The sequence below is a fragment of the Primulina tabacum genome, chromosome 9 (genome assembly GCF_025594145.1).
Source record: "Primulina tabacum isolate GXHZ01 chromosome 9, ASM2559414v2, whole genome shotgun sequence".
Taxonomy (NCBI): Eukaryota; Viridiplantae; Streptophyta; class Magnoliopsida; order Lamiales; family Gesneriaceae; genus Primulina; species Primulina tabacum.
The window spans coordinates 17,464,373-17,477,672 of NC_134558.1; the positions used below are offsets into that span (position 1 = coordinate 17,464,373).

Here is a 13,300-nt window from a genome sequence, read left to right on the forward strand (position 1 = left end):
TAGTATTGTTTTGGTGTAAACGATTTACATAATTTTTCTAGTGAATTTTTGGTCATGAGGTATATCACAAGTATTCGTACTTGTGCATAATTTAAATTTGGTGTTTAATTATTAAAGTTTACGTGTGTGTTAAATAAACAATTTTCGCTGTATGTTGTACCAGAGCACAACACTAACTTCTGATACACACACTATTTCAATTACATGTACGTTTATATGAGCAACAGCTGCCTTTCATTCTTGAAAAAGAGTATTGTGATATTAAATCATTTTGATGTGGCATCGAAATTGAAGAAAAATCTGAAATCACTCATGTTTCATGTCACGTAAAGGAATTCCATATATGATATTGCAAGAAAAAATATACTATATATGTAAAAATAAACACAAATTTGATGGTTGCCTCATATTTGTTATTACATAATAACAATTATAGGAAAATTATGCATTTTTATTTTTAAAAACCAAAACTCATGTACAATCGATAAAGTTCTCGTCGTCAAACTGTAAACTAAAACCAGAACTATCTCCAAAAACCGAAACCAAAATCGTTTTCCGATTCCAAAACCAAAACCGATGTCATAAACAAACCGTAAGTGAAATCATAAATTGCTTAAAGTTGAAGATGTAATGACAATTTAATTTAATTAATAACTTAATTTATTTTAAATTATTTTGACCCTGAATCTATTGGAAGACATAAATAAATAAATATTTGACTCTTATTTTATTTATATTTATATTTAGTAAAAAATTAGACACTCATAATATTAGTTTTTCACACCTATAACAAGATGAAAAAGATACAACTCAAGATATCGATAATCTAAGATACTAATATATTTGCAACTTCAGAAAAATTTGCAGATTGCGTCCTATAAACAATATGATTATTATTGTCCGCAGACAAAAAATAGCATTCACAGTTGCATAATGTAAGATGGAGATAGCCTTAGATAATCACTTTTTTATTTTTCTATACATGGAAAAAGACAGGATCGAAGATGAAAGCTCAATTTACAATTGTAAGGGACACTCTTGTAAAACGTTGATTCCAAGTATGCAGAAGAAAACAATGACAGTATACATAATAAACAAAATGACAAGCCTCCATTAGAATGGATCGGTCATACGCCCAACTTCTATATGATAATCTCTCTTTTCTCTAGTTACGATATGTTTTGTTAACCTCAAATATCAAAACTCAACTGGTGTGAAGGATGTCTGTACAGTTGATTATTCTCTGGCGCGACTGGGAGCTTGGCGGTTGATGGCATTAAATGCAAGCCATACGGAATTTATAAGCTCCTCAACATCATGGAAGCTGAAATCAATGACTCTCTTGACAGAAGCAATGGCCTCTTTATTCTGTGACTCCTCAAACTTTACATGAGCAGCTTTATACGTATCTAGCGATTTTTTGGCAGCTTCCATAGCATAATTTACATCTTTTGTCTGCAAACGAACTCTGATTTAAATTTTATAGCCCAGATGTACCAAAGAAAGATGGTTGAGAAAGATGCATTCTATCAGCATCGACCCTATGGCCAATCAGTGGACCCGGAAATTTTACAGTATACCCTAGAGATGTAAACTATATTTGCCAATTTCTAAATGAACAAATACTAAAGAGTCGGATAAAATGTATGGGTATTTCTGCTGTTACCGCACCAAAATTAGCAACATTTATTAGTTTTTGTTTAGAATATGCAAAACATAATAACATAAATATGTTTTGCATATTCTAAACAAAAACTAATAAATGTGGCTAATTTTGGTGTGGTAACAGCAGTAGATACCCATAATTATGTAAAGGGCAAACTAGTATCAAACTATATTACAATTGTGATTTGAAGGTTTCCTGAAATTAGAAGAAACATAAATTAACTTATGCTATCTACATATTTGATAGTTTAACATCACAATGTTCATATTCTGACTATAACATTGCTGCAAAGTGAAATATTTGATTACTTCAGGAAGCCTCATTTCCAGTAATGACAAAGTTCAGCCAAGTACCCAAATATAGTTCTACATCATCACCACATTCAAATCAAAACAAGTGCTAGGAAAAATACAGGCAAATGGCATAACCAGGGTCAATACACTTACAAAGTCAAGCAGCCGAGAAATGTTAGTGCGGTTGTGGGGAACCATAACATGATTCAAAGAATGAGAATCATTTCCCTTAGATGAAGCGGCCCGATCCGCCACCACTAAATTGTTTAAGTTATCAACATCAGATGCCGAAGATGATGGAGATTCACCTGATGATGATAAGGCCACGATTAATGTCCACAAGTGTCGCATGGAATCAATTAAGAGACCAAAAAAAATATCAATCAGAACAGAGAGGGAAAATTAGTTATTATGTAATACTATTTCATTGGTCTTAAGATAAAAAAAAAGTGAGTATGAGTGAAGCTTATTATATAATTTTGTTTCCTGAATGTGAATAAAGTGTGATATTAGCAAGGAAATTATATGGAGGCTCTTGAAGGTAATTGTTACAGGCCAATTTAATGAAAATTTTACATTTGAAATTGTAAATAAAATACCTTGTGGAAGCATCTGCATACTTGATTGCAAATAGCGCCAAATTCGGTGTGTACTCTTGCTTTTGCAGTATACTATCTTCAGATAAGCCACTTCCACACATTTATAGGCCAAAGCAGCAGCAGCCAGTTCACAGCTTTTTTCATATTCATAGGCACAGGTTCTGAAAATCATATGAAGTTTATTGTGAAGCTAGAAAATAGCCCTTAAGAAAGAAGCTTCAAGACAATAAAAGATATTCGAATGATTCTAGAGTCTAAAATCAATGCTCTAAACATGCAATGATGATCTTCTTCCACATCAAGATTGTTATACTCTTAAAAATATTTTAATAAACATGATAATGTACTTCAACTTCAAAGTATAATCAGAAAGCTAATAATTAACTCCATAGTCTCATAACATCCTTTTCAGCACAAAACTTAAAGAGCAGCCCCCTTACATTTGACACCTCATTTACCGCAATTTCAAAAATCAAATCAAATCAACTCTTCACTCCTCTAAGACATGCAAGCACGTCCATAGATACAAGTAGATTATACCAAATGTTCACTGCTAATTTGACCATGCAAATTTGAAGATTGAACACTAGCAGTCCATGTTCAACTGGCAATATTAGAAAAAAGAGAGAAAAAGAACACACAAAAATAAAAAACTGATCAAATAATATCCAAAGTTGGAAGTAACTAACGACTGAGCCATATACTTACTCGCAAAGTTTGGCAGCAGTGCCATAGATTTGAATAAGATTAGTCTCCAAATTTTTTATACTTCCACCGTTGTAGGCCTCTAAAAGTGAAGCTCCATGAAGAAACTTAACGGCAGCTTTTAAATATTCATAGTTACTTTCAGAATCAAAACCAGAAGTCTGCAAAAGTTATTGAGAGAAAAAGTAAGAACGTGTGGCAAAGCATGAGGATATTGTATATCACAAGAATCAAATAATCGACATTTCCAAGATTTTTTTTTAAAACAAAAGGAGGCGCAAACAGATTAGCAAGCAATCTGGAAGACCATAAACAAATAACCACAGATTAAGAAGCAATCCAAAAAGACCTTGATCAGATTGGCATGAGATTTAAGTTCTTCAGCTTTTTTCAAAGCATCCTGAGCTTCTTTTAAGGCAGCAGATAGAGGAAGATTGGAGATATTTTCATTTTCTAAGCTTGTTTCTAAAGCAGCAGATTTACCGCGATGAACAGATTTTATGCTAGACTCGTCTGAGAACGAGTGCTTCACATTACTCAACACTTCAGAATGCACATGATAATTGTCATCAATATCTGTCTCTTCTTTCAGTTTTTCCTTTAATTCAAAAATTTCTGAGCCAGTAGATGGATCAGAAACCTTCTCTGCCGACCTCTCACCATGTGTTCTATTCCTCTTTCCAGAGTTCTGTTGAGCTGACAATGCTTTAGATAAGTCCATGCTCATTTCCTCCTTTCTATGAATGCAATTAACAAGTAAGCTGGGGGAACACTGGCCACATTGTTCCAAGACACTGCATTTGTTATCAACCAAAGGTGTCTCTAAAAATTCACAAGGAAGGTTGCCACTTGATATATGTTCACCACAAAGTGTTTCCGCGGCAGTTCTTTCTCGAAAACCAGCACTGTTTTTCAATAATTCCACATGACGAACGCCAGTGGTTTTCCCTTTCCGTGTTATCCCCAACTCAGAATTTCTATTCATGCCCAAAGATTTCTTCCCACTGCCCATTGCTGAAAATTCATTTACTCTAGAACCAACCTTACCTGCACTCTCCAATGTAACTGGCAAGACCCGATTCAGATAGGGCATCCTCATAGGAGAAGAGGAAACTGATTCCTCAGGTGAGCTTTTGACCTCCATGAAACCAACTCTATTTTTACGGGAGTCAGAAATCTTGGAGCAGCTTGAAGTGGCAGCCATTGAAAATTCTTCACAACACAAATCCTTCCTCAGCTCATCTATATCCTCCTTGGTCAGTGATAACTTCACTTTAAGATTCTTTGACTGTTGTTTTTCCTTAACAACACTGTTAGTTGATTTTTCATTACTGCTAGACAAAATAACTCTAGCTTTTGCAACCTGCCTTTTTGATGAGTCACCACCCTTGCTTCTTTTGAACCCATTATCAATCTGAGACACTCTAAACTTTTGTACTCCATGAAAATCAATATCCCTTTTCTCCTTTTTTATCGATTGCTGAGCCTCTTCTCGATGCTCCCTGTTGAATTTTCTTTTCTTTGTAGATACTTCTTTTCTATTACTTGCATTTATGTCAAAGAGCTCGCCATATGTAAAATCCTGTATCTGGTCTTTCTGTTTCTTCACATGAATATGAACACTGCCCTTTTCCCTAAAGCTTGAATCTTTTCGTAAACTTAATCTCTTCTCTTCCTTTACAGGTTCCTTACGTGGCAAATCAGAATTCAAATCGTGGTCAACCAAATCTAGGTTCCCACCAGAAACCTGGAAGTTGTCCACGTTAAGAGCACCCTTACTTTTAATCTTTTTCATCGTCCCTTGAACATGTTGAAAAGATTCTCTTTCGATTCTTTTTTTCGGGTTTTCAAAATCTGCAAGATTTAATATTCAAAAATTAAAGAAACAAATTCATAATTAAGACAGAACCAAAAATTGACAGCTTGAACAAATTACATACCTTCACGCATATTCTCATCTTTTCTTTTGTTCAATTTACCTAAACTGATTGCTGACTTTTTGGAATGTTGCAATTTGCATCCTTTGGTTGCCTCTGGTCCTGCAAGAGGCTGGTTCACCTCCTTCAAATTAATGATATTCATGGAATGGTGCTGGAAGTTCTTTTGATCATCATTAGAAGGGACCGGACAGCTCATGCAAACGCTGTTTGAACTTTCTTTCAAATTTTGCCTCTTCGATTGACAAGCCATTTTATCAGAAGTAAAGTTCTGGTGGTTGGGAGTAAAATGATGGGCTCCAACTGAAGCCACTCCGGGCACAGATGTGTCAGCATAAGCTTCATCATTATAGTGCTTCTCGGGGACAGGAACTGATAATGAAGCACGTACAGCATTAGTAGTATCGTCTTCACTAACGTCACAACTGTTCATTCCTGGACTGAAGATCAATACAAATTAACTCACAGTTAGGTTTTACTGCAGTTGATTTTATAACAGCGCGTATGTTGGAACAGATACATGATGAGAAAGAGATTTCGGCATTTGCGTGCGCTGAACATTGAATGAGAGAATTCCATGCTAGGCACTTACAAAACTGGACACAAGTGGCAATAGAAACATAATAACTCCTCCCAAAAATGCACATCCTGTTTGACCATTTAATGAAGTGACAGCTGTCTAAATTTTAAATTGGTTTACTTAAATGTTTACTGTTGACAGTATTTTATGCCTGGTTTTCCCAGATGATTGACTATGAGAACTGATTTCCTGAGCACCTATTGCAGACAGCTATGTGAACACCGCTGAGATAACATCAACCTATTAGATGTGATAAAATTGTACATCTAATAGGTGGATGTTAACTCAATGGTACTCATGTAAGTGCCCAAAGTAAGTGCCAGGAGAACAAACCTCGATAAACTATTGTGTACATTTAATTATATGTGATATGAGCTACTGTACCAGAGTCCTCCGAACTAAAGAGCCGTTAAAGTTTTCCTTTGAAGCAAATGAATCTATCTACACAAATGAAAATAAAATGCAAACACATAATGTCCAAACATGAGCTACCAAATCAATAAAGAAGCTTACAGCCAGTTAAGCATGCTGCAAACCCACTTGTCTGGCAGCTGTTCAGACTCTGTACCATGTGGTAGAAGACGCCACGCCTCACAATGGTCACAACAAACCCAATTTTCCTTTATTAATACAGGATCCACCGTTGTCCCCTCTGTCGCATTGATGATTCCTTCTTTAAAAGGTATGGCTTCAGCAGGAGGCTCAATCACATGAGTTTCAGAAGTAATCTTGTCTGTGTACTTTTTATTACTTGATCTCCCCTTAAATTTATCAGCATATCCATTCTCTTCCTTCACTGCATCAAGATTAGAGTTCTTTAACCTGTCACCAGAAGGCCTTTCCAACACATGATTAGAGTTATCCTTATGTTCAATACTGGTATCTAGAACATCTTTCTGGTTGAGATTCACCAAATTCCTTTTCTTTCCACTGTTCTTGACTTTTGGTGCTGCACAACCACCATTCTTCAAAATAACAGCTGATTTTGATGCTAACTTGGCACTATTTTGAGTGGCTTTTGGCTCCTGTTCGCCAGATTTAACTTTCATACCAACTTTCAAAATGGACTTATTCATGGCTACTTTAACACTTTCACAATCAGAAACATCAGAGCAAGCTTTAACTCTGTTCCTGCTATCCTGCCCATGATTAACTGAAATATCATTCTCAGAAACTCTTGTTTGATCTTCGCCAAACTTGTGTCCATCACCACATCTGGATTCTTTCTGATCGGACTTACTATAACTTTGGGTTGGTGTACAGCCTATGGAAGCATTCTCGACCAAAACACTTGACACTGATCTTTCATTCAGCCTGTCTTTACTTCCTTTCCTCTTCTTCAATGGAACATCCTTCTCAAAGCCCCTAACATTATCAGGTGGGACATCCATCTCAGAGACCCTAACAACATCAGGTGGCCTAACAGCTTCTTTCTGAGGGTCATTAGTGCTGCAGACTGCATCAGATAAAGGTCTTCCGTTCAAGCCATTGAGAGGCTGAAGTCTGCATCCCAGGGTCTCACTTCCCGAAGTTTCCTTCTTCAAATCTTTCAGATATGGAATACGCTCGTTTTCAGACTTCTCAAAATTTCCAAATTTAACAGCAGATTTTTCATTTTTCTCCTTTAGAATATCTTTGTTCTCGAACCCAAGGGAGATGGCAGAACTCCTGGGGTTAGTTTTATTCCCACTTCTTGTGGAAGATTCAGTATCTCTGCCCAAGCTCAGAAAATCTTCACAAAGAGGTGAAAGAAGAGAACCACCAGAAACTAGGAACGAAGTCATTATCTGTTCGAAAAGATTCAGAAATTAATGCTAAGTGACAACATATCAACTAGAACAAGATTACTAGAAATTATTTGATAACAATCGGAGAAAACCTTAGGTATATGATGATAACTGTTAAATAATCTTGAAATAGCCAAAGTAGAAAAACAAGAAGGGATATAAATGAGAAAGTGGTCGCATTAATAACCGCAGTGGGGAAAAGGAATAGTACCTGAAGAATCTTTGCAGGAGATTCATAAGGAGTCTCACAATGTTCAAGCCTTAATCTGGCACTCTCCTCAGGACTAACTTCCGTGGACGAAGATGGAGATGTAAGCCCGAGATTGTTTATTTCGGCATTATATTGTGCCACCATCTCTGAACCCAATTTAAGACGAACCTTCAGTGTTCTCTGCTCAGTTGGATTATCTGACTTACTTGGAGGAACTTCAGCTTTTCCAGTAAACGCCTCGGCATCTTTATGAGAAGAAACGGATGTTTTTTCTTTAATTGACCGATCCTTAGAGGAAACTTTAAAGTTTCTGGAAGGAACAATACTTGTGGAAGAAGAAGAAAAGTCATTCCTCTGAGTGGCAGGAGCATCACTTAGCTGGGTAGAATTTGGGGCAGTACCCTGACAGGTTGACGTAAACCACAAAGCTGACTAAATACGAACCAAAGAGGAAAACAAGACATATTTGCAATATGTTTGTATACCTCTTGAAGGAAAGTATCAGAAAATCTAGGCCCGCGACAATTTTGAACCTTGTGGGAGGATTTTGGCTGTGATGGCACTAAAGGAGAACGCTGGTGCATGGGTAAAAATGAACCATATCCACCAAATTTAGCCCCTAGAAATGCACCAAAAGTTCAAGCGTGCGGTCAATATTTTCCAATAGGAAACAAAAGAAACAAACATCTCATAGAAACAACACTTACCCAAATTTTCAGCCGAAACCCCTCCCTCAAAATCTTTCTGAAAATGACCCAGTAAACTTTGAACCCTGTCTCCCTAAAATAATAGAGTTTCAAACAGTAAGTATTGTTGTCAGTGGGAATGATTACGAGAGCAAGATATCAAGATCATAAGAGGAAGCATCGATCAAAGTGTTACGAAATGCAGTACTACAAAGGCGTAAAGTAGCTCATGATCACTATCAAAACATGTATTAGCAGACACTGAATGAAGCTGAGTTTGCATTGAAATGAAAACCTAGGAGATAACTCATTTAACTGCAATGTGGTCAGTTTACACTGTCAAAACTTACATCGAACAAGGGTTTCTTTTCAAATGATCGTTAAGATTTCGTAGTGCCAACAAGATCATAAGAATCGTATTTTTCGACTTCCACCTCATGACACTCTTAAAAATAGGCTATCATTCGATTTCTTCAAACAAACATCAGAACTTCTCAATTCAGAAGAACAGAAGCACTTTCAATCCACTCGGAAAGTGAAAAGATAGAAGTCATTTTTTAGCCTCGGAGGTTAAGTGATTCAACTATTCAATATCACTAGTTATACTTCGATTAAGCATTTCAGAGACAACACCTGGCCATTTAATTATAAAATCATATCAAACACTGAAACACTGTAGGATCAGTCATCATCCATACGCATTCCAAATTCCCAATTCACTCAAAGATAACTCCTTTCTATCGTAATAATAGTAGTGATTGTCAACAGCAGATAATGAAATCTTACAATGTAAGAGAGAGCAACGTCAGGGTTCGTTCTTGTATCGTCCTTGTAGTAGCAAGCCTCTCCTTCTTCAAGCTCTGGCGCTTGGATCATTCCAGGCCCACATGCCCAACTCCCCATATTAGAAAAACTCGTCCCAATCCCTACACCAAAAGCTAAAAACCCTAATTCATCCCCAATTTTTTAAATCCAACGTATCACTCTTCAATTAAAAAAACCAAATTTCAACAAAATAAAATACTCCAAGAGACCACCAACAGACGCCCTTGATCTCACTAATTCCCAAAATTCGTAAATCCAATCCAAACCCTACTTGATCATCTAAAATATATATAAACAAAAGTGTATATCAGAATTTTTACGCCGATAAAGAACTGTCGATTCCACAAAGAGTGAATGCAGTAACACAGAATTGATGATCTCTTTTTCTCCCTTGAAGTGACGATCGTATGGAATCTGAACGAAATGCTGAATTTTTTTATTTCTGTTTGTTAAAGTGTGCATATGTGATAAATTTTTGAGTCCGAGAGAGGAGGTTTTCCTTTTTTCTTGTGGTTTTTTCCTTTTTTAAAATGATTAAAATCTTGAGATAAAAGATTTGAATTAATCCCGTATCAAAATTTTAAATATTTATATAACTTTTCTACAAATTTAATATTTATTTCATAAAATTAATATATAACACGTGGGTAAGAAAAACTCGTAACGAAGACGGGATTTCCGAATTTTTTGGCTTCAAATTCGGGTTTGGATTCGGGTTCGAAAATAATATTAATAATAAAAATAATATTTTTAAACTATTAATAATAGTATTAATATTAATATTATCACTGATGATAATAGATAATAATAAGTTTTGGTTTGGATAATCTCCGTGCCTGTCGCAGTCTTGCCCTATTAATATTTTTGAAATAGAGATGAGGGTGGGATAGAGATTTGATCCCCATGATTTCATGTTTGGGGATTTTTCAAATTCGAAAAAACGGGGATCAGGGCAAGTATAGGGGTAGGAATAGAATTCAAAGACGGTGATACGGATATCAAACTCGCTTTCCGTCTCATCCCATTGTCATCACTAGACACGATCTGATAAAAGTTTTTGGATAAAAGATTTTGGGTATTATTATTATATAAGTAGAGATATTCCAAAAAAAATTGGGGTTCTTTATTTTTTTTGTATAGTTTTTTATGTCGCAGTTACTCAGGTAATAATTGAAAAATAAAATTTTGAATGTTAATTGATTCAATTTTCATTGATTTTGTACTTAACATAGGTGATGTTGCAGCTTTGTCTCGCTATTAATTTTAAATCAACATATTTTCTATCTTATTATTCATTATAATCCTATGCATTGATTCCGCGAAATTTTGAGAAAAAATAATAAGATTTTAAAAATTATGAAAAATTTATTACTTATGTTTTGGCTATTTATAATATTAATGTATATATGTAAAAATTAAATATAAAGCTAATTAAATATAAAGCTTACAATCGGTTGAAGTATGAAAATAAAACGAATATCTAGAAATGTAATGATTAAATTTGATTTTGAATGAGTATGTACGAACTTAAGCTCGATTCAAACCTTAAATGATTGAATTACTTTTATTTGAAATCAGCTCTAAATAGAGCTCTTTTCTTTTTTACAAAGTCAATTAATTATTTTTTTTATCATGGGTTATATAATCATTTAAAAATTTGAAATATAACTAAAGATAAATAAATAATTTAAATTTATAATATTTTTGAAAATATATTAAATATGTTAGTCATAGATAAATCACAAATTTTAAAAATTTTTAATTTTATAAACATATCGTTGTTACCTATTTTTTTATAATATAGATATACATATATGTCCGTGTTTTAATTAAAATAAATTCAATATAATTTGGATTGTCTGTCAAAACAAAAAAATAATAAAATTACACACACACGACACGGTGTAAAAATACTTAAGTACCATATTTTAATGCATGTAGGTGATCACACAATATGAGCGAGCTGCTGTTAGTTATCTCTAAAACATATTTTATCATCTTTTTCGAAATAGTCACCTTATCTTTATTTTTATGGAAATTAATTTCAAAATTAAAACCCTTGTACAAAATTAAAATGACCGCTCCTGAACTAATACAAATCACGGTTGAGAAGATAGCTATCATCAGGGAGAAACTCAAAGCGACACAAGACCGACAAAAGAGCTGGGTTGACTTGAAAAGAAGACCGTTGGGGTTTGAAGTCGGAGAGAAGACCTATGTCAAGGTTTCACCTATGAAGGGAGTGGTCCGCTTCAGCAAATCGGGGAAATTAAACCCAAGATAAGTCGGACCCTTCGAAATTCTTGAAAGAGTTGGAACCCTAGCTTATCGACTAGCCTCGCCGCCTGACATGTCAAGAATGCATAACGTCTTCCATATTATGCAACTAAGAAGATACATTCCTGACTCGAGTTATATTCTCGAGGTTGCACCACTGCTACTCGACTGAAACCTGAATGAAGAACTGAGATACGAAGAAGTCCCTATCCGTATAGTGGACACCAAAGAACAAGCGTTACGACACCGAACCATTTCGTACGTAAGTACAGTGGTCAAACCATACTGAATGGAAATCAACATGGGAACTAGAGGAGAAGATGTGAACCCTGTATACTTACATATTCGAAGAATAAGCAAACTCAAGTTTTGTGGGGACCCGAACCTAATCTATTTTCTTAATCATCATTAGGATCAGTTAATTAATATGGGTCTAAATTTTTTTTTTTTAAATACATAAGTACGGAACATATGATAATCAATCTGATTTACATATCAACAGTAAAGTACAAGTCTTGTACAAAGTACATTTATCTCAAACTAAGGTTCAACCACTATACATCAAGCGTTGAAAGCCAATTCTACTTCTAAGTCCGGATCTCCACGCTAATATTTATCTCTCATTCTCTTCTTGACCCTGATCCTGTCCCACCTGTTGTCATGCACACATACAAACACAACAATAGCCAGATAACTCCGGTGAGAAATATATTCCCAGTATAAACAACTTATACATGCAATCATATAAACATATATAAAAGCATGAAACAGATATCAATAACTTGTATCACAATCTGAAAGACATGAATCGATATAAAACTGTAAATCAACTCTCGATTCATAATCTCTGACTCGACTCTTCTCTAATCTAGGGATCCCGGTTCCTGGACATTGGCACCCTATATCGAATCTCAGCAATAGAGTCGATCTGCTCCTAATCAACATCGATATAAACCAAATATCAAGTGTCTTGGCACACCCGCCAAAGACTTGGCACCTCAGCCAATGACTAGGCACATCCGCCCAGGACTCATTACATGCTTTGCTATAAATAATAGATTAAGCATATCAATATCATGAATTGCAAATATCAATGCAATAAAATAAAGTATGCGGTTTTAGGAAACTCAAGTCGGATCTAACTCGAGTCGTATCTTCCCGGTTCAACATTGATTTATACCTTTCTCTTGTCGATCTGATGAAATCTAAGTCTCGGATTCGAAGTCTGTCAATAGTCAATCTGGCAATGACAATATTGAGGAGTAAAATATTAATATACAACCCAATCAATACTGGATATAATCAGAACTCAATCTAATTCTGTTTCGACGGCATAACTGCACAATCTCGATATACCTAGCAATATAATGTCAACAGATACAAATCATAACTCATAATCGATAACAAACTCAATCTGATATCAAATCTGTATAATCTCAATCAATTAGTTCTGAAAATGATAACAATTTCATATGGTATCCGTTCTTCGATCCGGTTTCAATTATACAATGACAACAAACTCAGGAACAGATAATATCAGTCATATCAGAATTTCTTCTATATCATATTTCTAAAACCATATCAAAAAGTAAATAAACTTAAGTCCTGTTGAAGCTCTTGACAAGAGAAGTACAGTACTGAAGTCGGATTGAAATTCTGACGGACGGATCTTTCGCAAACCGAATTCTAGTACATGAAGGAACTCAAATCTTCCCTGGAACCTTTCTCGTTCTT

At 35.1% G+C, this 13,300-nt stretch overlaps 1 protein-coding gene across 3 annotated transcripts; it reads right to left on the minus strand.

Annotated features, from left to right (window-relative positions):
* Positions 1–866: 866 nt before the first annotated feature.
* Positions 867–9,802, minus strand: LOC142554935 (cysteine-tryptophan domain-containing zinc finger protein 3-like). Of its 3 annotated transcripts, none has more exons than XM_075665539.1 (12): positions 9,610–9,802; positions 9,251–9,390; positions 8,486–8,558; positions 8,264–8,397; positions 7,779–8,180; positions 6,294–7,567; positions 5,204–5,640; positions 3,613–5,117; positions 3,267–3,424; positions 2,559–2,719; positions 2,113–2,267; positions 867–1,455 (listed from the first exon to the last, which is right to left on the minus strand). In XM_075665539.1, the coding sequence occupies exons 1-12, from the start codon at positions 9,749–9,751 to the stop codon at positions 1,237–1,239; spliced, it is 4,800 nt and encodes a 1,599-aa protein (XP_075521654.1). In that variant the 5' UTR covers positions 9,752–9,802; the 3' UTR covers positions 867–1,236. The 3 variants fall into 3 exon arrangements, with proteins under 3 accessions (XP_075521654.1, XP_075521655.1, XP_075521653.1); XM_075665540.1 differs by having other exon boundaries at positions 8,312–8,397; positions 9,251–9,402; XM_075665538.1 differs by having other exon boundaries at positions 9,251–9,402.
* Positions 9,803–13,300: the final 3,498 nt, after the last annotated feature.